Raw genomic sequence first — 25,298 nt, forward strand, 5'->3', positions numbered from 1 at the left:
TTTTTGAGGGAAAAACTTAGGAAAATTTCCCTGGCCTTGCTATAGCTTTTGACTTCCACATATAAGAAACTTAACTCCTGGGAGACTCATTGCAAAAAGGACAACACCAAGGCATATAGTCATCAGGCTATCTAAAGTCAATGTGAAGGAAAGAATTCTAAGAGTAGTGAGACAAAAGCATCAAGTAACCTAAAAGCTGCCAGACAAATAGTGGACTTCTCAGTAGAAACTATACAAGTTAGAAGAGATTGGGGTACTACCTTCAGTCTTCTTAATTAATTTATTTATTTTTTATTATACTTTACGTTCTGGGGTACATGTGCAGAATGTGTAGGTTTCTTATACAGGTATACACATGCCATGGTGGTTTGGTGCACCCCATCAACCCATCATCTACATTTGTTATTTCTCCTAAGGCTGTCCCTCCCCTAGCCCCATACCTCCTAAACAGAATAACTGTTAGCCAAGAATTTTCTATCTGGCAAAACTAAACTCCATTAATGAAGGAAACATAAAGTCTTTCTTTCACAAACAAATGTTACTCAAGGCTAGCCCTACAAAAAATGCTAAAAGGAGCTCATATCCTTGAAACAAAAGATCGATACACACCAGAATAGATGACTTCCAAAAGTATAAAATTCATAGGACTGATAAAACAATAACACAATGCAGAAAACAAAGTCACTAGGTAACAATCAATATGATGACTGGAACAGTATCTCACATCTGAACATTAATGTTGAATATACAGGTATTGATCCACTTACGACCTATGCAACTTACGACCATTCGACTTTACGACCACAATCGCTAGCCACCAGCTGGGCGTACGACAGTGCAGACCAGCTTCCAGCGGCACTACCATCTCCGCGTGCACCATTTCAACTGTACATATAGCCTACTCAACTTAGGACCAAATCCTGTTACGACCCGTCCGTGGTCCCAACCGTGGTCATAAGTTGAGCACTAGCTGTAAATGGTTTCTGTAGCCCACTTAAAAGATACATTGTCTGAACAGATTTTTTAAAAATCACAAACCAAATATCTACTGTCTTCAGGAGACTCACCTAACATGTAAGGATCCTTGTAGAGTCAAAGTAAATGGAGGGGAGAAAAATATTTCATGCAGATAGAAACCAAAAGTGAGCAGGAATAGCTATTCTTATATCAGATAAAATGGATTTTAAAGCAATAGTAAAGAGACAACAAAGGGTAGGAGGCAGGGCTAGCTTGCAGCACCTAGTCATACAAGCAGAGCAGTCTGTGGAGACTTCCTTCCTTTGAAGGAACGGGATCACCATTGCAGGCTCCCTGAGATGCCAAAAAACTGTGAGACTGCTTGCTTTCTCAACAGGGAGGTTCATGGTCTGGGGCAAGTTCTCAGCCTTGGTCATCAACTGCTAGAAATACACTTGGTGCTGTTGAGGGGGCACAGTGGGAGTGAGACCGGCCTTTTGGACTGTCTCTTTTGGGGTGTGTGCCACTGGGATGAAGCCTGTGACTAATGGCTTTCCCCCAGTTCCTTGATAACCTGTATGAATCAGCAGAGGCAGCCAAAATCCCCCTGGAAATATAACTCCACTGGTCTAGAATCCCTCCCCCAGCCCCACAGCAGCTGCAGCAAGCCCCACCCAAAGAGCTTACTAGCTCAGACATGCCTATCCCTGTCCCTACCTAAGGGTCTTTCTCTAATGGCCCTTGTAGCCAAAGACAATGGTCATAATCTCTTGGAAGCCCTACAGCACTACCCATCACCTGGGAAACCTGAGTTCTTAACCACATGTCCCTAGGGCAAGTTTGTATCCTCACTATAGGACTGAAGCCTATGTACTTTTGAAAAGTGCCACCTCCTGGCTGGAGCCCAACAAACATAAAGCCAGCGCACTGAACAAAAACACAACCAAGGAACCTCACAGAGTCCACTTCATTCTGCTGCTACCTCCACTGGAGCATGTGCTGGTATTCATGACTGCAAGACCTGAAGATGGATCACATCACAAGACTCTGCCAGCACTCCCCAATACCAACTTGTACCCCAGTGGCTCCACTGGGTGGCTAGGCCCAGAAGAGCAAAAATAATTATGACAGTTCAGCTCTCAGGAAGCCCCATTTCTAGGAAAAGGAAGAGAACACAACATCAAAGGAGCAGTCCATGGAACAAAATAATCTAAACATCAGCCCTTGAGTCCCAGATCTTCCCTCTGACACAGTCTACCCAAATGAGAATGAACCAGAAAAGCAATTCTGGTACTATGACAAAACAAGGTTCTTTAACACCCCCAAAAGATTATACCAGCTAACCAGCAACAGATCCAAATCAAGCTAAAATTTCTGAAATTGGCAGAAATACAATTCAAAATATTGACTATTAAGCTAATCAAAAAGCCATCATGGAAAAGTGAAGTTCAACTAAAAAAAAAATCAAAAAGATGATACAAGAAAGGAAAGTTCTTCAGTGAGATAGCATTAATAAAAAACAATCACAACTTCCAGAAATCAAGGACACACTTAGAGAATTGGAAAACTGGAAAATGCAGTGGAATGTTTCAGTAATAGAATGAAACAAGTGGAAGAAAGAAATTCAGAGCTCAAAGACAAAGCTTTTAAATTAACCCAATCCACCAAAGATAAAGAAAAAAGAATAAAAAATAAAGCATCCAAAAAGTTTGGAACTGTATTAAAAGTCCAAACCTAAGAATAACTCGTGTTCCTGAGGAAGAAGAAAAATATGAAAGTTTGGAAAACATATTTGAAGGAATAATGAAGGAAAACTTCCCCAGCCTTGCTAGAGAACTAGACATCCAAATACAAGAAGCTCAAAAAACACCTGGAAAATTCATTGGAAAGAGATCATTGCCTAGGCACACAGTCATCAGGTTATCTAAAGTCAAGACAAAGGAAAGAATATTAAGAGGTGTGAAGCAGTAGCATTAGGTAACCTATAAAGGAATACGTATCAGATTAACAGCAGATTTCTCAGAAACACCCAACAAACTAGGAGGTATTAGGGTACTATTTTTAGCCTCTTTAAACAAAACAATTAACAAGGCTAGAATTTTGTATCCAGTGAAACTAAGCTTCATAAACAAGGGAAAGATCCAGTCTTTTCCAGACAAACAAACGCTGAGAGAATTTGCCACTACCAAGCCAGCAGTACAAGAACTGCTAAAAGGAGCTCTAAATCTTGAAACAAATGCTCAAAAGACACCAAAATAGAACATCCTTAAAGCATAAATCTCACATAACCTATACACCACCACCACAATGGAAAAAAATGTATTTAGGCAAAAAATAGCATGATGAATAGATAGCACCTCACATCTCAAAACTAACATTGAATATAAACGCCCTAAATGCTCCACTTAAAATATACAGAATGACAGAATGGTTAGGAAATCCCCAAGCAACTTTATTCTGTCTTCAGGAGACTCACCTAACACATAAACTTAAGGCAAAGGAGTAAAAAAAGATATTCTATGCAATGAACATCAAAAGTGAGCAGGGGTAACTACTCTTATATCAGACAAAACCAACTTTAAAACAACAGCAGTTAAAAAAGACAAACATTGTATAATGATAAAAGGACTAGTCCAACAGGAAAATGCCACAATTATAAATATATAAGCATCTAACACTAGAGTTCCCAAATTTGTGAAATAATTACTACTAGACATAAGTAATGAAATAAACCAAAACACAAAAATAATGGAGGACTTTAATACTCCACTAACAGTACTAGACAGGCCATCAAGACAGAAAGTCAACAAAGAAACAATGGACCTAAACTATACCCTACAACAAATGGACTTAACAGATATTTACAGAACATTCTACCAAACAACGGCAGAATATAGATTCTATTCATCAGCACATGAAACATTCTTCAAGATAAACCATATGAATGGCCACAAGTCTCAGTAAATTAAAAAAAAAATTGAAATTGTATCAACTACTCTCTCAGACCACAGTGGAATAAAATTAGAAATAAACTCCAAAAGGAACCTTCAAAACGATGCAAATGAATGAAAATTAATAACTTGCTTCTGAATGATCATTGAGTAAATAATAAAATCAAGGTAGAAATTTAAAAGCTTTGAACTGAATGATAATAGTGACACAACCTACCAAGGCCTCTGGGATACAGCAAAAGCAGTGCTAAGAGGAAAGTTCACAGTATTAAATGCCTACATCAGAAAGTCTGAAACAGCAAAAATAGACTATCTAAGGTTACCATCATAGAATTGAGAAACAAGAATAATCCAAACCCAAACCTAGCAGGACAAAAAAAATAATAAAGATTAGAGCAGAACTAAATGAAATTGGAACAAACAAACAAAAACAATACAAAAGATAAATGAAACAAAAAGCTGGGCCGGGCGCGGTGGCTCAAGCCTGTAATCCCAGCACTTTGGGAGGCCGAGGCGGGTGGATCACGAGGTCAAGAGATCGAGACCATCCTGGTCAACACGGTGAAACCCCGTCTCTACTAAAATACAAAAAAAAAATTAGCTGGGCATGGTGGCGCGTGCCTGTAATCCCAGCTACTCAGGAGGCTGAGGCAGGAGAATTGCCTGAACCCAGGAGGCGGAGGTTGCGGTGAGCCGAGATCGCGCCATTGCACTCCAGCCTGGGAAACAAGAGCGAAACTCCGTCTCAAAAAAAAAAAAAAAAACTGGTTCTTTGAAAGGATAAACAAAATTGATAAACAATTAGTGAAATTAACCAAGAAAAGAAGAGAGAAGAGCCAAATAAGCTCAGTTAGAAATGAAATGGGGCTGTGCGCAGTGCCTCACACCTGTAATCCCAACACTTTGGGAAGCTGAGGCGAGTGGATCACTTGAGGTCAGGAGTTTGACACTAGCCTGGCCAACATGGTGAAACCCTGCCTCTACTGAAAAAGCAAATGTTAGCTGGCCATACTGGTGCATGCCTGTAATCCCAGCTACTCGGGAGGCTGAGGCAGGAAAATTGCTTAAACCCTGGCAGTGGTGGTTGCACTGAGCCGAGATCACACCACTGCATTCCAGCCTGGTGTGATCTCGACAGAGTGAGACTCTTTCTCAAAAAAATAAAAATAAAATAATAAGAAATGAAATGGGAGATATTACAATAGATACCATAGAAATACAAAAGATTATTCAAGGCTACAATGAACACCTTTATGTGCATAAAGTAGAAAACCCAGAGGAGAGAGATAAATTCCTGGAAGTATACAACCCTCCCAGATTAAACCAGGAAGACATAGAATCTCTGAACAAACCTTTAACAAGTGGCAAGACTGAAATGATAATTTAAAAACTGCTAACCAAAAAAACAAAAAAAAAAAGGCGCAGGACCAGATGAATTCATAGCTGCATTCTATTAGGCGTTCAAAGAAGAATTGGTACAAATCCTATTCACACTATTCCAAAAAATACAGAAAGATGTAATCATCCCTAAATCATTCTATAAGGCCAGTATCACCCTCATATGAAAACAAGGAAAGGACATAATGAAAATCAACAGACCAATATCCCTGATGAGTGTAGATGCAAAAATCCTTAATAAAACACTAAATAACTAAATCCAACAGCATATCAAAAAGATAATCTACTATGATCAAGTGGGTTTCATACCAGGGATGCAGGGATGGTTTAACATATGGGAGTCCATAAATGTGATAAACCACATAATCAAAATTAAAAACAAAAATCACATGATCATCTCAATGGATGCAGAAAAAGCATTTGACCAAATCTAGCATTCCTTTATGATTAAAACCCTCAGAATAACTGACATAGAACGGACAAACCTTAAGATAAAAAAGCCATTTACGACAAACTCACAGCCAACATTATATTGAATGGAAAAAAGGTGAAAATATTCTCCCTGAAGACTGGAACAAGACAAGGATGCCCACTTTCACCATTCCTATTCAATATGGTAGTAGAAGTTGTAGCCAGATCAATCAGACAAAGGAAAGAAATAAAAGCCATCCAAATTGGTAAAGAGAAAGTCAAATTGCTTGCTTGATGTTATGGTTGTATACTTAGAAAATCCTAAAGACTGATCCAAAAGGCTCCTACAACTGCTAAATGAATTCAGCAAAGTTTCAGGATACAAAATTAATGAACAGAAATCAGTAGCTCTGCTACATACCAATAGTGACCAAATTGAGAATCCAATCAAGAACTCATCCGCTTTCACAATACTTGCAAAAAAAAAAATACAATTTAAATACTTAGGGATATAACTAGCCAAGTACGTCGAAGACCTCTACAAAGAAAACTACAAAATACTGCTGAAAAAAAATCATAAAAGACACAAACAAATGGTAACACATCCCATGCTCATGGATGAGTAGAATCAATATTGTGAAAATGATCATACTGCCAAAAGCAATCTACAAATTCAGTGTAATTCCCATCAAAATACTACCATCATTTTTCAAAGAACTATAAATAAAATATCCTTAAATTCATACAGCAACAAAAAAGAGTCCACATAGCCAAAGCAAGACTAAGTAAAAAGAACACATCTGGAGGTATCACATTACTGAACTTCAAACTGTACTATAAGGTAATAGTCACCAAAACAGCATAGTATTGTTTTAAAAATAGGCACATAGACCAATGAAACAGAACATGGAATCCAGAAACAGAGTCAAATACTTAAAGTCAACTGATCATCAACAAAGCAAAAAAAAAAAAAAGTGGAGAGAGGACAGCCTATTCAACAAATGGTGTTGAGATAATTGGCAAGTCACATGAAGAAGAATGAAACTGGACTCTCATCTCTCACCTTAAACTAAGTCAACTCACAATGGATCAAGGACTTAAATCTAAGACCTGCAACCATAAACATTCTAGAAGTTAATATTGGGAAAAAGCCCTTCTAGACATTGACATTGGCTTGGGCAAAGACTTCATGACCAAGAACCCAAAAGCAAATGCAACAGAAACAAAGATAAACAGACGAGAATTAAACTAAAAAGCTCTGCATAGCAAAAGAAATAATCAGCAGAGTTAACAGAAGCTCACAAAGTAAGAGAAAATCTTCACAATCTGTACATGTGACAAAGGACTAATATCCAGAATCTACAGGAATTCAAACAAATCAGCAAGAAAAAAAAATCCCATCAAAAAAATAGACTAAGGACATGAATAGACAATTATCAAAAGGAGATATACCAATGAATAAAAAGAATATGAAAATATGCTTAACCTCACCAATTATCAGGGAAATGTAAATTAAAACCACTATGTGATACCACCTCATGCCTGAAAGAATGATCATCATTCAAAAAATCAAAAAATAAGAGGTATTAGCATGGAAACAGTGAAAAGAAAACACTTTTTTACTGTTGTTGGGAATGTAAATTAGTACAACCAGTATGGAAAACTGTGGAGATTCCTTAAAGTACTAAAAGTAGATCTACCATTTGATCCAGTAATCTTGCTACTTGGTACCTATCCAGAGGAAAAGGAATCATTATATGAAAAAAATACTTGCAATGCATGTTTATAGAAGCACGATATGCAATTGCAAAAATATGGAAGCAGTCCAAATGCCCATCAATCAATGAGTGGATAAAGAAAATGTGATACATGCACATTTGCACGCACGTGCGCGCGTGCGTGCGCGCACACACACACACACACAAACACACACCATGGAATACTACTCAGCCTAAAGAGGAATGAAAAAATGGCATTTGCAGCAACCTGGATGGAACTGGAGACTATTATTTTAAGTGAAGTAACTCAGGAATGGAAAACCAAACATTGTCTCACTAATAAGTGGAACTAAGCTACGAGGATGCAAAGGCAAAAGAAAGATACTTTGGACTTTGGAGATGTGGGGGAAAGGGTGCAGGTGGGGAGGCATAAAAGACTACACATGGGTATAGTGTACACTGCTTGGTTGATGGGTGCACCAAAATCTCAGAAATCACCACTGAAGAACTTATTCGTGTAACCAAACACTACCTGTTCCCCAAAAACCTATTGAAATAAAAAAAAATTTTTTTAAGATTTAATCTAAAAAGACAACAAATACCATTATTTCATGATGAAAAGATCAATTCAACAAGAAGAAATAACAATTCTAAACATATACGCACCTAAGTCTGGAGCTCCCAGATTCATAAAGCAATTACCACTAGATCTAAAAAAAGAGACAGACAGATACACAGATTCAATATTAGTTGAATACTTCAGCACTCCACAAGCATTGAACAAATCATCAAGGCAGAAAGTCAACAAAGGAATAATGAACTTAAAGTGCACTCTAGAACGAATGGACCTAACAGATATTTACAGAACACTCTAACGAAGAGGTGCAGAATATTCATTCTTCGCATCAGCACACAAAACATTCCCCCAAGCACATGATGTAGTTTAGATGTTTACCCAGCATCACTGACCTGCTTATTCAATCTGCCATAGCTTCTTGGTATACTTCTTGTTTTACTTTTTATCTTTTTGACTTAGGTTGAAATTGAAGATACATACACTACTCTTGGCCAGCATCCTAGCCTAATGCCCTACAACCTCAAGAAAGCGATTTGATTTACAATACCATATTACTAACTATATTCAACCCACTGTGCAATAGAACATCAGAGCTTATTCTTTCTAATTGTAATTTTGAATATCTCTGCATAACTAGAAGAGAGGAATTTGAATGCTCCCAACACAAAAAAAAGACAAATGTTTGAGGTGATTAATATGCTAATTACCCTGATTTGATCATTACACAATGTATACATGTATCAACACATCACATTGTACACTATAAAAATGTAAAATTATTGTCAATTGAAAATTTTTAAAAAGAGCTTTGAAAAGTTTACAGAATACATATATATAACTATGAATAAAATTTTTATATGTCTAATTAGATATATGTAAGGAAATATCACTCAATTAAAGAAAATAAGTTAAGGGAAATAGAAACTGGGAATTCCAGTGTTAATATCTACATTGTTCCTATGTTTTGTTTAACAACATCTCTGTTCATCATGTATGACAAAAGGATACTAATAAATACGCCAATCCTAGAAACATACACTGAACATCCTGTTACGTGATTGCTACATATTCTCTCATAGCAGCAGAAGAAAGATTAAAAGCAAACTCTGTAATTTAAAGGCTTCCTAATTAATCTGAAGCCAAGACAAATATATGGGATGGAAAGGAGAAAAAAGGCACATATTCAAGAATGATGCTGATCATAATACACTATGTTAAAAATTATTTTACTTGTCACCAGAGAAAAAAATAATCCCATTCTAAGAATGCATTATTCTAAGCTTTTTGATAAACATTTTAAAAACATGTTGTGTGCTTTGATGTGATTAATTCATTCATTTATTCCTTCTTTCAATGGGCCAAATCTGTACTGAGCACTACATGAATATCCCCAGTAACCTCTAAGGGAATTGTAGCTGCTTTACACCCATAGTCATAAGGCAGTCTGCCCCACTTTCTGGCCACATCAGCAAAGCTCTAAGTCGACATCTGAAAATGTCATATGTGTGGGGGGTATGTGTGTGTATGCCACCTGAAAATTTGATATGTGTCTGTGGGGTGGGTGTGTGTGTGTGTGTGTGTGTGTGTGCCATACAATACCACTAAGCCAAAAAAAAAAAAAAAAAGAATAAAATCATGTATTTTGTGTCAACAAGAATGGTAATAGAGATCATTATCCTTAATGAAATCACTCAGATACAGAAAGGAAATAATTGCATGTTCTCACTTACAAGTGGGAGCTAAACAGTGAGTATACAGGGACATACAGAGTAGAATAACAAACACCGAAGACAACAAAAGGTGGAAGAGGAAGGGTGGTAAGGTTTAAAATACTACCTATTGGGTATAATGTACACTACTCGGTTGATGGGTACACTAAAAGCCCAAACTTCACCTCTACACAATACACCTATAGAACACAACCATACTTGTATCCCTTAATCTATGAAAATAAAAACAAAGTAAAAAATATTTTTTAAAAAGATAAAATTGTGAAATTCAAAGTTTCAGGTCCGTCCTTAATATCTTTGATAGTCCTCTGATCCTAGGAAACTGTGAGACAACTGGGATAAATTTTAACTAAACCTATAGCCTGGCACCAAATGCAGCCAAGGTTAGCTTAAGTTAGTCAACCACAGCTTGGCCAAAGACATGGGAGAAATAAATGCTGATTCACTCTATGCCACTGATTTTTCTATGGTAATTGGTTATGCCACATTATTCTAGCAATAGTTGATTAAGCAGCTAGGATCAAACCATGGAAATGCTTAACTAGGAGAATATAATAATGTGGCATTAATAATCTGTCTCTGCAACTAGACTGCCAGAGTTCAGTATCCAGTTCTATTGTTAATAATCATGTGAATTTTGGCCAAATCAATTACTCTGCGTCTCAGTTTCTTCAACTGTAAAGTAAGAAAAGTTATGGGGTATTTTTGAGGCTTAAACAAGTTAATCATTTACTATTTGATAGCACAATATCTGGTACATACTTAGTACTCAACTAGAATTCACAATCATTATTCAATACAAGAATGAAAAGTTCAGCTTTTACTCAGCAGGCCAATAGTTTTTAAGTATATGTTCATGAAACATATTTGTTCTGTCAGCTATGTTACTGCTTTCCTTTAGAATTATGTTGGTCTTTTCCCAGTGTGTAGATGAATTTAAGTAACTTGACACAAATTTCTCATTCTAAGAATTTTTTTTTCCTCATATGTTTATCTCTTGTTTGCAAGCCAACTGATAAGAAATAAATGAACAAGTATATTAAAATTAAGAGAAAAATTCATAAAAAATCAACTTTAGTTTGAAAGATATTTTAAATCGACATTTGTGCTCAAAATTGTACTTTGTATCACACAAGCAAAACAGTGTTTTCTCCTAGGAAAATTTTTCGTCATTCTTATGACGGGCTTCAAGATGTCATCATATAATGATGTTTTACAAATAATATGGTATTCTAAAAAGAGCAAAATAACTTCCAGGTATGTTACCTGCTTAAGATCACTTTTGTTGAGAATTCAGTATCTCTGAAAAATCTGTTCGTTTCTTCTTGTTGTTTAGTTGATTGGTTGCTACAGCAAGAGAGATCTGCACTTAAAACGTTTATCTTGGCAGTAATATAGCCAAGATATATTGGCTATATATTAAGGTAGAAAAGATAGTGAAGGTAGGAAGCGCTGGGCGCCAAACAGGTTGGTATGTAGCCCTAAGAGCTCTAGAAGCCTATAGGAATGGGTTAATGGGAAAAAATTTAGGGAAATGGACAGGATATGAAAATATCTGCAAGCAGGTAGTAAGGGAAAGGAAAGAGATTCTTAAATTTCAGTGTACCTGAAAATCACTCCAAGAGTTTGTTAAAAATGCATATATAGTCCATGTCCCCACTTCCAAAAATTCTGTCTAGAATTTCTGAAATAGTGATACAGAATATTCAATTTTAACAAATTCCCTTTCTGATTTTGCTTTGGGTTGAGAGCTACATTTTGTGAAACATTAGAACATGCCTTTCCCTAATCATCTGTAAACATTAGTTTTACTCTAAGATTTCAGAATCATTTAGCACTTTGCATGTCCCAGTTACTGCCAAGGACTGCTGCAGATGGGAATTTGGGGTAATGATTGATACCTGGGTTTTATGCCTGCACATCTGGGAGGATAATGCCATTAATCATGATGAAGAACACATGACAAAATCAGATTTTGGAAAGAAGGAAAGATAATGCACGTTTTCTTTTTTTCTTTCCGTTTTATTGACAAGTTGGATGTTGGACATTTTGGGGAGGTGGCATTAAATACTAACTCTATTCCATTTTTAGGGGGGTGGGGAGAGGAATTAAATACTAACTCTATTCCATTTGTAATGTGGAATGAAGTTCTGAGTAAGCAAGATGGGAAATCACCAGGGCTACTTTATGACTGATAAATGCCATTTGGAAGCTGGCATTAGATAGGGTGTGCCACAAATGAGCTTCTTTACACTGAAACTCAACATTAAGATTCCTAATCCTTGCAATTCTGCCAGACAGAAGCAACTGCCTCACCCTGCTCTCTGAAAGCAACTAAAAGACATACCACCCTGTCCACTCTACCTAAAAGAGCAGTTTACAAAATTTGTAGTATAGATGTTGTATGTTTCATTTAAAAACACAATTCAGATTTCAAAATTAGTGTGATTATTATCACCACTTGAACCTAAGTTCTATGAAGCAAGGATCAGTCACATTTGTTCACTACTCAATAATCAGAATGTAATCCCAGCACTTTAGAAGGCCGAGGCGGACAGATCACTAGAGGTCACGAGCTACAGACCAGCCTGGCCAACATGGTGAAACCCAGTCTCTATTAAAATATAAAAATTAATTGGGCGTGGTGGCGCATGCCTGTAATCCCAACTACTAAGGAGGCTGAGGCAAGAGAATCACTTGAACCCGCAAGGCAGAGGCTGCAGTGAGCCGAGATTGCGCCACGGCACTCCAGCCTTGGTGACATAGCGAGACTCCATCTCTAAATAAATAAGAGTAGGAACTCTAAACAATTTGTTGAATAAACACATTTTAATAAATTGGCAAATACTAATTTCTGATCTTGTTCAGATTTTTCGTTTGTTATCTGCACAAATCGAAGTTCCATATTACCTAAGTCAAACAGGCAAGGAAGACATTATTGAAGATTACTGGCAGTCGGGAAAGGGGATAGAACTCTTCTAAGCCCAACTTAAAAAAAGAAAAACAAAACAACAAAAAAAACCCAGTAGTGGAGAGTTTTTAAGAACTATGTTGGGAAGATCATGGACTACCTGAGTTTGCTGATTGACGTTACCAAAAGGAAAAGTAAATTTTCTCCTCCACGAGAGGAGGTGGTTTTACGACTACAAGGGAGAAGCCTACAGCGGTTAGGCTCCTATCCTCCCACACGAAAGAGATGGCTCACTATCTTCCTTGCTGACTATATTTCAAAGGCATGGCTTCCATAACCTTGAGATAGTTTTCAACTACAAAATTGGCCACAACTTTTTAAAAACATTTACATCTGAAAAGGAAAGTGGAAAAAAATTACAATGGTAAAGTTTTCTCAAGTAAACGCTCTTTAGAAAAGGAGGTGAGGAATCCACATGCTTAAGGCTGGTAATCAAGCTGAGGGAAACTAAGCCCCTCTGGTTTACTGCTTAAATGTGTTATTGCAGTTTGACACCAATGAATTCAGATTATGAGCTTCCGTTCTCTCAAGCTTCCTGCAGGAGAGAGCTCCTGTACATGTTACACAATCTTTTTTTGTCTACTTACTCTGTTAATACGCGTTCTTGACTGCGCCTCACTGACAGTGAAAAGAGCAAAGCTTCCAGAAGACAAGTCCTTGCGCGTTCCACAAGTGCGCGTGCGCACTCGGCGCTGGGCCTCTGACGTCACCGAGTGCACCCCCGCCCCTACAAGTTAGTAACCGAAGGCGTCCTTAGCAGCAGTGGCCGCTGAGATGTACGAACTTCCGGTTCTCGCGGCAGCTGCAGCTGCCAGAGCCTCTGCCACCTGCCACGACCGGGCCTCTCCCTGGCGATTGGTCACCTCTTCTTTATTTTCCTCTGCGCCTATGGCCCCTTTTGGAGCCAGCGTGGCGGGCCCGGCGGCCCCCGGGTGGTGAGAGAGCAGTCTGGGAACGATGAAGGCCTCGCACTGCTGCTGCTGTCTCAGCCACCTCGTGGCTTCCGTCCTCCTCCTGCTGCTGCTGCCTGAGCTAAGCGGGCCCCTGGCAGTACTACTACAGGCAGCCGAAGCCGTACCAGGTCCTGGGCCTCCTGACCCTCGACCACGGACATTGCCGCCGCTGCCACCGGGCCCTACCGCTGCCCAGCAGCCGGGCCGTGGTCTAGCTGAAGCTGCGGGGCCGCGGGGCTCCGAGGGCGGCAATGGCAGCAGCCCTGGGGCCGGGCTTGAGGCGGAGGATCACGGAGGGAAGGCCGGGGAAGGCTCGGTGGGTGGCGGCCTTGCTGTGAGCCCCAATCCTGGCGACAAGCCCATGACCCAGCGGGCCCTGACAGTGTTGATGGTGGTGAGCGGCGCGGTGCTGGTGTACTTCGTGGTCAGGACGGTCAGGTGAGGCAAAGCCTCGGTGGGGCTCCCCCGTGGGCCTGAGGTGCGCAGGCCAGTGATGTCCTCCAGCAAGGCCTGTGACCCTTTCCCCGTTCCCCAACATCAGGGGTTCCTGCCTAAGAGTGTGACTTGACTATCTTAAAGCCCTGTTACCTTTGGGGCAATTTAAACCTACTACTAATTGCTGCCTTTTGTTTATAAATTAGCGCCCTACCTCCAAATCTCTTCATCTGACCTACGACCCACATCAGCCTCACAGGGCACCCTTTCTCTGAAGGGAAGATAATCTTTATTCCCTTGAATTTCGACAACTCTGCCTTGTAAAATACTTCTACCTTTCTACTCTACATTTTGCCAATGGTCAAAATTTTGCCAATCAGAATGCAAAGTCTTTAAAGACAGGATAACTATCTGGTAGGTTTATGAGTCTTATAAATTCTTGTACAGTGCTGCCACTTAATAGGAAATTAATATGTATTTGAGTGGATTGATAGTAGTATAGAGGTGCCTTATTATGGATATTTTATTTTTATAAAATTCGGGAGAAGAAAAGTTCTTCCTTACCATCAGTGTTGCATAGTATTAGCCTTTAATCTGCCACATAATTCGATTATACCAAATTACTTGAGAATCACCTTCCTGAAGAGTTAGTAAAAAGAGCCAAGACCTCACAATTAGGAGAATCCAGCAAAGAGACAAGGTGAAGGAAAGCTGTTTAGCTGTTTCCTTCCTTGTAAAATAAGTGTAGAGGGTAGATTTGCAGATTGTGCTGGTTTTTCGTTTTCCAAATTACTTCACATTTTCCCCATAGTTACGCTCTGTATTATAATTTAAAGTATTTCTTTTAACTGATTATTAAAAAGTTTCCCTTTAAACAAGTCATTATTATCATGAATGGAAAACGAACATCACTTGGCTGGTTGAAAAATAATATAAGCCAGAGGTTCTTGACATGTGGGCCAGGGAACCACAGAGGTGGAAGTTTCACTTTGACCTCTTAGACCTCTTCAGGGGATCTACAGTATTAAAATTGTTTTCAAAATAATACATGCTGTTAAAGGCCTTACAAATAGTTGATAGATATTGTTTCAGATTCCACATTGCAACTAACTTTTACGAAACTGCTTGTCAAGTTTTGGTGTAGTATGAAAAAGAAATAACCAGTAGTACATAAAAAGGTTATTAAAATTTTTCTTTCTATTACAAGTTTATATCCATGTGAAGATGGAATTACTTTGTAAGTTTCAACCAAACAGCACGTTGCAAAGGATTTAATGGAGAAGTAAATATAAAAATCTGTTTCCTATTTTTGTTTCTATTTTTTACCAACTTCTATCACCTTAAACCAGATATTAAAGGGATTTGGAAATAAAAATCTAAATGTCATTCTTTTTACATTTCTTTTTCTTTTGAAAATGTAGTTACTTTTCATGGGAGTTATTTTAACCTGTAATGTGTTTACTTTTATTATTTTAAATCAGTTGATATGTATAGGTTTTCTCTGGTTTAATTAATATGTTAAAAGTTGATATGTGTAATTCACATCAGTGTAAGTTTTTTCAGGGTCCTGAGTAATTTTAAGAATGTAAAGAAATCCAAAACATTTGAGAACCACGAGTATAAGCAATATTATTACCGAGCTAGAAATGTTGGTTTACAAAGGCTAACAAATCTGTGCTCATACTCTGTTAAAGAAGTTAGAAAATGTTCTGGAAGTGTTTAAAACATATTACCACCAAATTGAGACTTTCTTCTTGATATAAAGAAAGATTAAAAGAATATTAAAACAAATTATTTTCCTCACTATATAACTAATGTTTAATGCTGTCTGTATATAGTTCCTATAAAAATGCATGGCCTCTTGAGTGTTGTATCTCTTCGACATATAAATTATGGGTATAATGATAATTTGGTGGAGATATTCCTTGCTTGTTTTTCCTTTTGCTTCCTCTTTTTAATAATTTTAAATACACATATTTATTGTCATTGATTTTCTGTCATTATTGTTGTAAAACTTGGACAGATACAGTCTTCCCAATCAGATTCTATTTGATGACTCAGAAACATGATGTGTGCTAACAGCCAAATTCTGAACTGTGGCTAATAAAAACTGCTTTCTTTAAACAGCATCTAACACATTCATGCAGTCCGAGTCCTACATTTAGTTGGCTGCCTGGCATCCAAGGCTTGATTGATGCTAACAGTGTCTGGGCAATGTTCAGAACTCATACTTTTTGCTTCCAGATTATCATTTTCTTCATTATTTTGGTGAATGCTCATTTTGGCTCCCATTTCAAAACTATGTGTGACAGTGCACTGAAATTAGTTATTTGTGCCAAGGGAAAAGAATGGGCCAAAATCATTATTTTCTTAACTGATTTGAGGTGATGAGGAAAATATTTTACTTGTAAAATGTTATTACATTGAACTCCAGGAGACTTTCAAATTGTTTTGTTTTCAGCTAATTCAGTTATAATGAATATGTTGGTAGCAGTAACTTCCTTTTTGAGTAAACATTCCAAAGAATAGTCAGATTCTCCCTGTAAAATATATACACATACAAGGAACACAGTAGGGACAAAGTAGATTTCCTAAAATGAACACTTAATCTCTATGAGAAAAGACTTGTCTGTTTTAATCTCCCCTTTATCCTCAGTGCCGAACATCATGTGCAGCATATGATGGGCACTGAATAAGTGAATGAGCACTCTTCCTCCATTATATTGCTGAACAGGTAGGTGGTAAGGATTTGGAAATTTAAGAATAATTGCTACTTACTGATAGAACAAAGAAATGTGAAGATCTAAATTAATACTTATATTTCCTTCCTCTCAGTGGGACATTCTCCCCACAGTTTTGTTTAAGGCTGGGGGCGGGGAGAAACCACTCTAGATGGTTGTTAGTTTGAGCATGTATGATAATTATATAAAAGCAATTTTTGTCATAATTGAATAATGATTCTTACCTTAAAAGCAGGGAATTATTTCCTTTTTCATGCCATACCATTGCTGGTTTTTTACTTTTTATTCAGTTTGGTATATTGGAAGGAAATCAAGGCTTAGAGTTTAACCCTCTACTTTTAAAAAAAAAAAAAACCTCTATGCTCTTTAGCAAGTGTCTTTCCAATTTCAAGAAAATATGATGCTCATGCTCATATGATGGAGATGAGCATGAAATTTATTATGATAGTCTTTATTTAAGCAGTGAATATTTATTCAGCTGACCAGTACTGGACACTGGGGATACAGTTTTGAGCAAAACAAGCATTTCTGCTTCCACAACCTGTAGTAGAGTAGCAGAGGGGCATTAATCAAATAATCACTAAGATAAGTACACAAAGGGTGCTATGAAAAGGCATTAAAATGCAGATCCTACTAATACATAGTGTATAGGAAATACACATTGTTAAGTTACTTTGAATGCTTAACCAACTCTATAAGCTAAGACACAACATTAGGTTTTTTCAAAGAACCATACTTTGTAACTGAAAGATTATTTTTGAGGTTTTACTTACCATCCTAATAGCTGATAGTTATTAATTGATAATTTATGTGTCAGATATAATGTCACATACTTTATGTACATTTTCAAATTCTTGCAAAAACCTTCAAAGTAAGTAATAATATTCTTGCTAAGGAAATTTAGGCTGAACAAGGTTAAATAATTTGCCCGAGGGTGTGCTTGTAGGACCTGCTGGAACTTACCTAACATGCTTACCCATCATGCCACTTCCTGTAATCTTTTAAAGTGATATTGCACGTAAAGATGGCTAGCTTATTAATGGAGAAAAATAAAGTGGATAGCATGTGCCCAGTGCCATTTGGTTTAAAACATATGATTTTGTTGGATGTTAAACCTCCAAATTTTACTTTTTTAAAAAAAATCAGTTAATATTTATTGATTATCATGTTTGTACCAAGGTGAAATAATTTAATTTCCTACCTCAACTCCCTACATTCCTTCCCTCATCCAAAGATTTTCCTGATTTGCTAGACATAGTCATGGAATGGTAATATTTTAAAGAAACATCTGTTATTATGGTCACACGTATTTCCACCTAAGTGAAGCAAGTCACTAATGATTTATGCATATGAGTTTAATAACCATTTCTCTTTTGTCTGGTTACTTAAGAAGATGAGTTAAGTTTTTTTTTTCTCCTGCTAGTCCTATGTTCTAGCCCTATTTTCAGAATTATAAAATATCCCTAGAAATCACTTAATTTAAGCAAAACCAGGAATACTTTTGACTGTTTAACCATTTATGTATTTAATGACTGTCACTAATTGAGTAAATATTATTTACCGCCTATTATGTGTCAGTACTAAGCTCTGTGATAAGGATTAGTAGTGCACAAGGAAAATCCCTGCCTTCATGGAACTTCCATTATAATTGTTTATATATCCTTAGAAAGTGGAGTTTTCCTAACATGTAAATTGTCCTGGTTTGCCATTATTTATTTAGCCAGGCAGTTTGTATTAAATGTTTTGTATATAAAGAGACCCAGAAACTTGAAAATGTATTTAACAAGTACAAGTTCTCAAGTAATGGATATTTTTTTGCAATGATGAAACTTCCTTTCACAAAATGTTTACTCATACACTTAAAATATTCTGAAGTATAAAGTTAGTTTGTTATGTGGTCAAGTGCCAAAATACCAAGATGATGACATAACTGACATGAGGATCAGTGTAAAGTGATAACACAATGCTCTGTTTTTAAGTGATATTTGTTATGTGTGCAGTTCTAGGAGGTAAAAGTGAAGATGTGCTAATTTGTTGGGGGTGTTGAGGCCAGAGCAGTGCTCCCTAACCTTGCTCATATATGCCACACATAGAGATCTTTATTGGGTAAATGTATGAGACTACCTACCCTGATATTATCCACCTGTGACCCTGCCTAGTGCTCTCAAGAGCTGAGAAGATCTTTGTCTCACTGTATCAATAACCATTTGCTTTTATGGTACCCTGGCTGGGGAGATTTGTAGGGCAATACTGAATGTGGACTATGTAAAGTAGTTTGACAGGTTATATATGAACTACCTTTAAACCCACAGAAATCTGTTTCTGATAAATTTAAATGTTATATCTCTCAAACTGTTCAGAACATTAGGACTTCAAAGATAATAAAGACATCATATTTATGTTCAAGGAGCTTATCTAGTGGAGGAGCACCACTGCTTTTTGTGGTAATAAACTGAACTTTTGAGAATATAGCAGCAAGAAATCAAGCTATTTGGAGAAGGCTGCTCTTGAATCTCATTCCCATTGGACAAGGCTAGGTGAAAAGTCACTTATGGCATAGAAAAAACTATTATATTCATATAGAAGTCTGAAATCTTTAACTCTAGTCAGCATGAATCTTTTACAAGCTTGCCGTGTAACTGAATCTATTTTCAGTTGACCTTTACTTCTTGGATATATTTCATTTCACTCTTAACTGTGTGGCCAGGGAGAAGTATTAGATTAGAACTATAGAAAGGGGCCCATTTAAGAAGGGACTATCCAGTTTTGTTTAAATGCCAGTAATGGGGAAAGAGCCAGTACAGAAGGAAATATTGAAGATATGGGAAAGGAAGATTGAGAAGACAGGAATAAATAAAGCCCTTGCCATAGGACAGGAGAGAGGTTCTCCATTGAAATGTTCCCATTTCCATACCTTTCATTGTCTCTTAATGTTTTTTGCAATTTGGCTTCTAATTCTAGCACTCTAGAATTACTCATGCAGAAGATGATTAATAACCACATTTTCTCAGTTTCATGGATATTTTCCCCTCTTTTCTGTAGCACTCAGTGTACTGGTTCTTACTTTGGCTTCTGAGACATCTCTTCAGATTTTCTTCTTACCTCCTTGAGTATTTCATCCCCAGCTTCTTCATGAATTTCTTATTCCATGAACTCTTCTTCCTAATTAGGACTTTTCGTACAACGCTAATGTCTGGAGAGCGGGGTTTAGCCCCTAAAGGCCCAGTCCAGTTCCTAGAATACACAGAGATCCACTGAATTTTTGTGGAAGAGAGACTTTCACCTCCCAAGTGTCAGCGTTTTCTAGGCCCTTTCTTAAACTTTTTCTGCTTTCACTGTCCATGTTCCCTGGGTGATCTGTCAAAAATTCTTTTCCTTAATGGCCGCCTCTAAGCTGTTAATTGCTTTCTGAATTACAGACATATATAGCCAGCCAACTTCTTACTGGATAGATGATTCAGACTTGTTTTCAAGTTTAGGCTTGCAACAATCATTTTTATCCCTGGACAAATCTTATTGCATGCTCTTTATAAGGTGAATAACACCATCATCTACACAGTTTCTCAAACGAGAAACCTGAGCCATCCCATGTCTCTCTTTTGCTTACGATTTATATACAGTCATCCAATTTGAATTGTTAACTATTTCTTGACTACATAACTGCTTTGTGAGCTCAATTAACCTTCCATTAGTTTAGGTTCACATCACTAGGTTTTTGTGCAATTGTTTCTCTTTTCCACTTCAACTGTCTCTTTTTCAATTTATTATCCACACTGAACAGATGGTGTTCCCTCTGAGATGTAAATCTGTCATGCTATGTGTGTGCTTATAATCCTTTATTGCTATACTGTCCAATGTGGTATCCAGTAGGTACAGGTGGCTATTTAAAAACTTACATTAGTTGGGTACAATGGCTTCTGTTTGTAATCCCAACACTTTGGGAGGCCAAGGTGGGAGAACCTCTTGAGTACAGGAGTTTGAGACCAGCTTGGGCAACATAGTGAGAACCTATAAAAAAAAAATACATATATATGTATGTGTGTGTGTGTGTGTGTGTATATATATATATACATATACATATATATATATATACATATACATATATATATGATAACACATATATGTGTATGTATACGTGTATATATGTGTATGTGTAAAAAGTATGTGTGTGTGTGTGTGTGTGTGTGTGTGTAAACTGGGCATGGTGGTGCAGGCCTCTAAGTTCCAGCTGCTTGGGAGGCTGAAATGGGAGGATCATTCAACCCTAGGATATCAAGACTGCAGTGTGTCATGATCACGCTACGCTACTGCACTCTACCCTTAGTGACAGAGTAAGACCTTGTCTCAAACAAACAAACAAAACCTAAGTTGATGAAAAATAAAATGTAAAATTCCAGTTCATTAGGTACACTAGCTACATTTCTTTTATTTATTTATGTATTTAGAGATAAGGTATGGCTCAGCTCAGTGTAATCTCTGCCTTCTAGGTTCAAGCCACTCACCCACCTCAACCTCCCAAGCAGGTGGGACTACAGGTGCATGTCATCACACCCGGCTAATTCATGTATTTTTTATAGAGATTTGGTTTTGCCATGTTGCCCAAGCTGGTCTTGAACTAGTGAGCTCAAGTGGTCTGCCTGCCTTGGCCTCCCAAAGTGCTGGGATTACATGTGTGACTCACTTCACCCGGCCGACTAGCCACATTTTAAGAACTAAATAATCACATGTTGTTAGTGGCAACTATATTGGACAGAACAATGCAGAATATGTCCATCATTGCAGAAAGTTCTATTGGGCAGCACAGTTCTATGGCATTTTGTGGGATAATGTTCATACTCTTTAGTTTAGTATTTAATTACCTCCTTAATCAGATTCTTTCTCATCATTTTTTTTTGTTTTATATTGTGTTCCAGCCTCTAGTGCACTATATTTTTATGGAAGTACGTTTTTCAAGGAGTGGAATTCTTTGCATTCATTCTTTTTTTCTTCTCTTGTTTAACTCCTGGTTGTCTTTGAAGATGAAATGGAACATGTACTCTACTGGGAAATCTCTGTGATACCAGACCATTTTGAAAATACCTGTGTTATGACATTATTTCCAGTGGACTATAATAGTTTAGTAGTTGGTTCTGTTACACTGTTTGTTTTTTGTGCCTTATTTAGAAAATAGTAGATTTTCACATTTTCTGAATTAATATCAAAAGGAAATTAGAAATAATGTATCAGGTTGGGCGTGGTGGCTTATACCTGTAATTCCAGCATTTTGAGATTGCAAGGCAAGAGAACTGCTTGAGTGCAGGGGTCGAGACCAGCAACGTAGCGAGACCTCATCTCTGCTAAAATAATACAAAAAATAATAATAAATGTGGGGACCTGTGGTCCCAACTCAGGAGACTGAAGTGAATTACTGGAGCCTAGGAGATCAAGGCTGCAGTGAGCCCTGTTTGCACCACTGCATTCCAGCCTGGGAAACAGATGAGATCCTGTCAAAAAAAAAAAAAAAGAAATTAAGAAGGGAGGAGGAGGAGGAGGAGGAAAGAGAAAGGAGAGGAATAAAAACTGAAATAATATATGAGAAATCAAAAGCAAAACATGTAAATAAAGATTAGAAATATGAGGTAGCTATGGGAGAGAGGTATTAATATCAATCCTGAAATAATGTCATTTTAACTCATTCCAATTCCATACTGAAAACTCGTGATACATGGTCATGCATAAAAGTCAATTGTTTGTTTGTTTTTAATGGGTGTATATTACTTGCATGTATTTACCCAAGATAATGTGGAGATAATTCACCAGTGTATATATAACATGAATGCAGTCCTCAGGTTATTAGAGTACAACCAGAAAATGCATTCCCCTATAATTGATAGAGGTTGAATCTAGGACAAAATGGAGAACCTAGATTGAGATGCTTCTGGTTAGTTATTACAAAGATTTTTTGAAAACAAAATCAGCAGCATTTGAACATTGATATCAGCTGGTAGCAGTGCTCAGGTGGTAGTGCTCTATGAATACACTCCACCAGTGTATCTGGACCAATGATTGCACAGAAAGCATCTATTCTGACTAGATTGTCTTTATGCCATGCTAGTTGTTAAATAGCTAAATATCTTGAGTATCACGCCTACTCCTACTTTTCAAAGTTCTTAAGTTCTTTTGTCATGATTTCCAGTGCCCATTGTAGTATTTTTCTTCTATATTATTGCATTTGATTTTAATTTTATCTTTGTTGAAGACCACATTAAAAAAATAACTAATGTTTGATCTTTTCTAAAATATGAGAAATATAGTAAAATGTTGAAATTGGGTTGAAAGATATGTTGGTAATTTGCATTGTTTGGTATGATATAAAAGATCTAGAGAAATACTTCAATCATAAATTGATAATCTTATAGTAACTTAAATTATTTTTTTAAGAAATCAGTTTTTCCTTGGTGTTTTTGGAGAAATTTTTATTGCTATATTCCTTAATACTCTTTTTTTTTTTTTCTGGAAGAAGAAATTGATATAGAGTTAACAATTCATAGAATAACATGAAGATATTAACGATTATAAGATTTTGGTTGCCATGTAATGTCAATTCTTTCTGTGTAGCCGAACTGTATTATGTTTTTGTAATGTAAAAGTGGTAACATATAGTATGGTTTGATTTTAGTTATGTTGTAATTTTATGTATCCATCAGTCATCACAGTAGTAAAGCAAAACATCCAAATGATAAAATTGTCTCTTATGTTTCTGTGCTAATTATATATATGTGTGTAATTTTTCATACACACCTTTATTCCTCTAGTTAATATTATAGTTTTAGTTTTAACTTTCTTTTATTACTAGAATGTATAGAACATTCACATTTTTAATATATGTTATGTGTTAATAAAATATGACATAAGTATAACCTTGTGTTATTACTTATAATTCTTGTTTAAAGGAACTATTATTTTTCCTGTCATTAGGTATACTGTAGACACCTTAAATTTATATAGATGTATACAGAAAACTTCATAAAATTATTTGATAAACCTTATTTCATTTGAGATATATCTCACTCTGAGCTAAATAGATAATTTTTCAAATTTGGAAACTGATATGAGAAGCTAAGTATTTTAATCAGGATAGTGCAAGCGACAGTTGAACAAACAACTTCAATCTGAATGGCTTTAAAATAACATTTTATTTCTCCTTTAAGAAAATTCAGCTGCGTATTTGGGCTGTCCTCCAAGACAGTTGTCCTCCATGTGGTATCAGCAATTTAGCTGGCTTTAATGTTTGGTTTTGCCATGTCAACATATGTTCTTCACAGTTGTTGGAGCTTGGTGAGAGACACTAGAGAATACACAGGAGCTTTCAAATGCCTTAATCTAGAAATGACACAGTTACTTCTGTTCATGTTTTATTGACCAGTCCTAGTGATGAGCCTAATATGGGAAGTAAGTAGGTACTAAGTGGGTGAGGGAGGTCAAGATTTGAGGAACACTGATAATATCTGCCACATCAAGTGATAGACCAAAGGTCATATTGCTGGAAGAGTGCCCAAGCTCCTGCAGAACTCAGAGTTTGAATTCTAATTTTGCCATTTCTTCTATATTATTCAGTGAGTTTCTGAAGTGATTGATTGATTATATTTTACTCTTTCATTGGAAATTTGCATCTTACAAAATAGCAAAACAAATTTCTGTTGAGCCTGGAAATAATAAACACTTTATACTTTTACCATTAGCTTGATCTGCACAATCTCCCTGTGTTGTCCTATAAATTATATGTACTATACTAAATACACATTGATACCCATTGCAAAACTATCCTAATTCTTCAAAAAGTAATGCTGCCACAGATAATGAACAAAATGAATCTACTCTTTAATTGCCTTTTCTTATTTTCTTTTCACTGTCCACTGCTTACTATGTATATTTTTTTCTATTCCATAGCTTCTGGCTTCTCTGAGTTTTTGCTTTCTTGTGATCTATGACTCATCATTGTCTTTGTTCTATGTACTATCATTTTGACTCCTTTAGTCTTTATCACCCATTAAAACTGCCTCATGTTTATGTGTGCATATATATGTGCATATTTTCTTCTATATTGACTTCCTAAACTTGATATTCCAGTTGGGTTATTTTATCTTTATAGGCTAGGCCACATCATCCATCGGTCACAATCTAGCCTAGGGATTGACAGTCCTAGTTTAGAAAGGTGCTCATCCCAGGCTTATATTAGTTACTAATGGGAATAAGCAATTTTTCATGGTAGAAAATATGATTAACCATTGCTGCCCATTCATAAAAAAGTATGAGTGGAGCAGTTTTTCTGAGAACTAGGGGAAGCAGATGTGACAGATTCCATGATGTCGTGTCTTGTGCATTGTTTTAATAATTTTTCCATATTTTTTGGTGGAATGCTAATGTATAAGCTAACTAAAAGCAACATTGCACTGCTTGGCTACACCTCCACAGAA

At 36.8% G+C, this 25,298-nt stretch overlaps 1 protein-coding gene and 1 long non-coding RNA gene across 2 annotated transcripts in view; one reads left to right on the top strand and one right to left on the bottom strand.

Annotated features, from left to right (window-relative positions):
- LOC108289644 overlaps positions 1–13,494 on the bottom strand; it is a 30,649-nt gene extending 17,155 nt beyond the window's left edge. Inside the window, exons 1-2 of the long non-coding RNA XR_001819250.2 lie at positions 13,301–13,494; positions 8,102–8,145 (exon numbers count right to left, since the gene is read on the bottom strand). This is a non-coding gene — a long non-coding RNA (uncharacterized LOC108289644). The remainder of the gene's footprint in view (positions 1–8,101; positions 8,146–13,300) is intronic.
- The window catches only part of FAM174A (family with sequence similarity 174 member A), a 44,086-nt gene continuing 32,237 nt past the window's right edge, over positions 13,450–25,298 (top strand). The window contains exon 1 of the mRNA XM_017509159.1: positions 13,450–14,104. Coding sequence (XP_017364648.1) covers positions 13,671–14,104 — 434 coding nt within the window. The 5' untranslated portion in view covers positions 13,450–13,670. The remainder of the gene's footprint in view (positions 14,105–25,298) is intronic.

The sequence above is a fragment of the Cebus imitator genome, unplaced genomic scaffold (genome assembly GCF_001604975.1).
Source record: "Cebus imitator isolate Cc_AM_T3 unplaced genomic scaffold, Cebus_imitator-1.0 Scaffold408, whole genome shotgun sequence".
NCBI lineage: Eukaryota > Metazoa > Chordata > Mammalia > Primates > Cebidae > Cebus > Cebus imitator.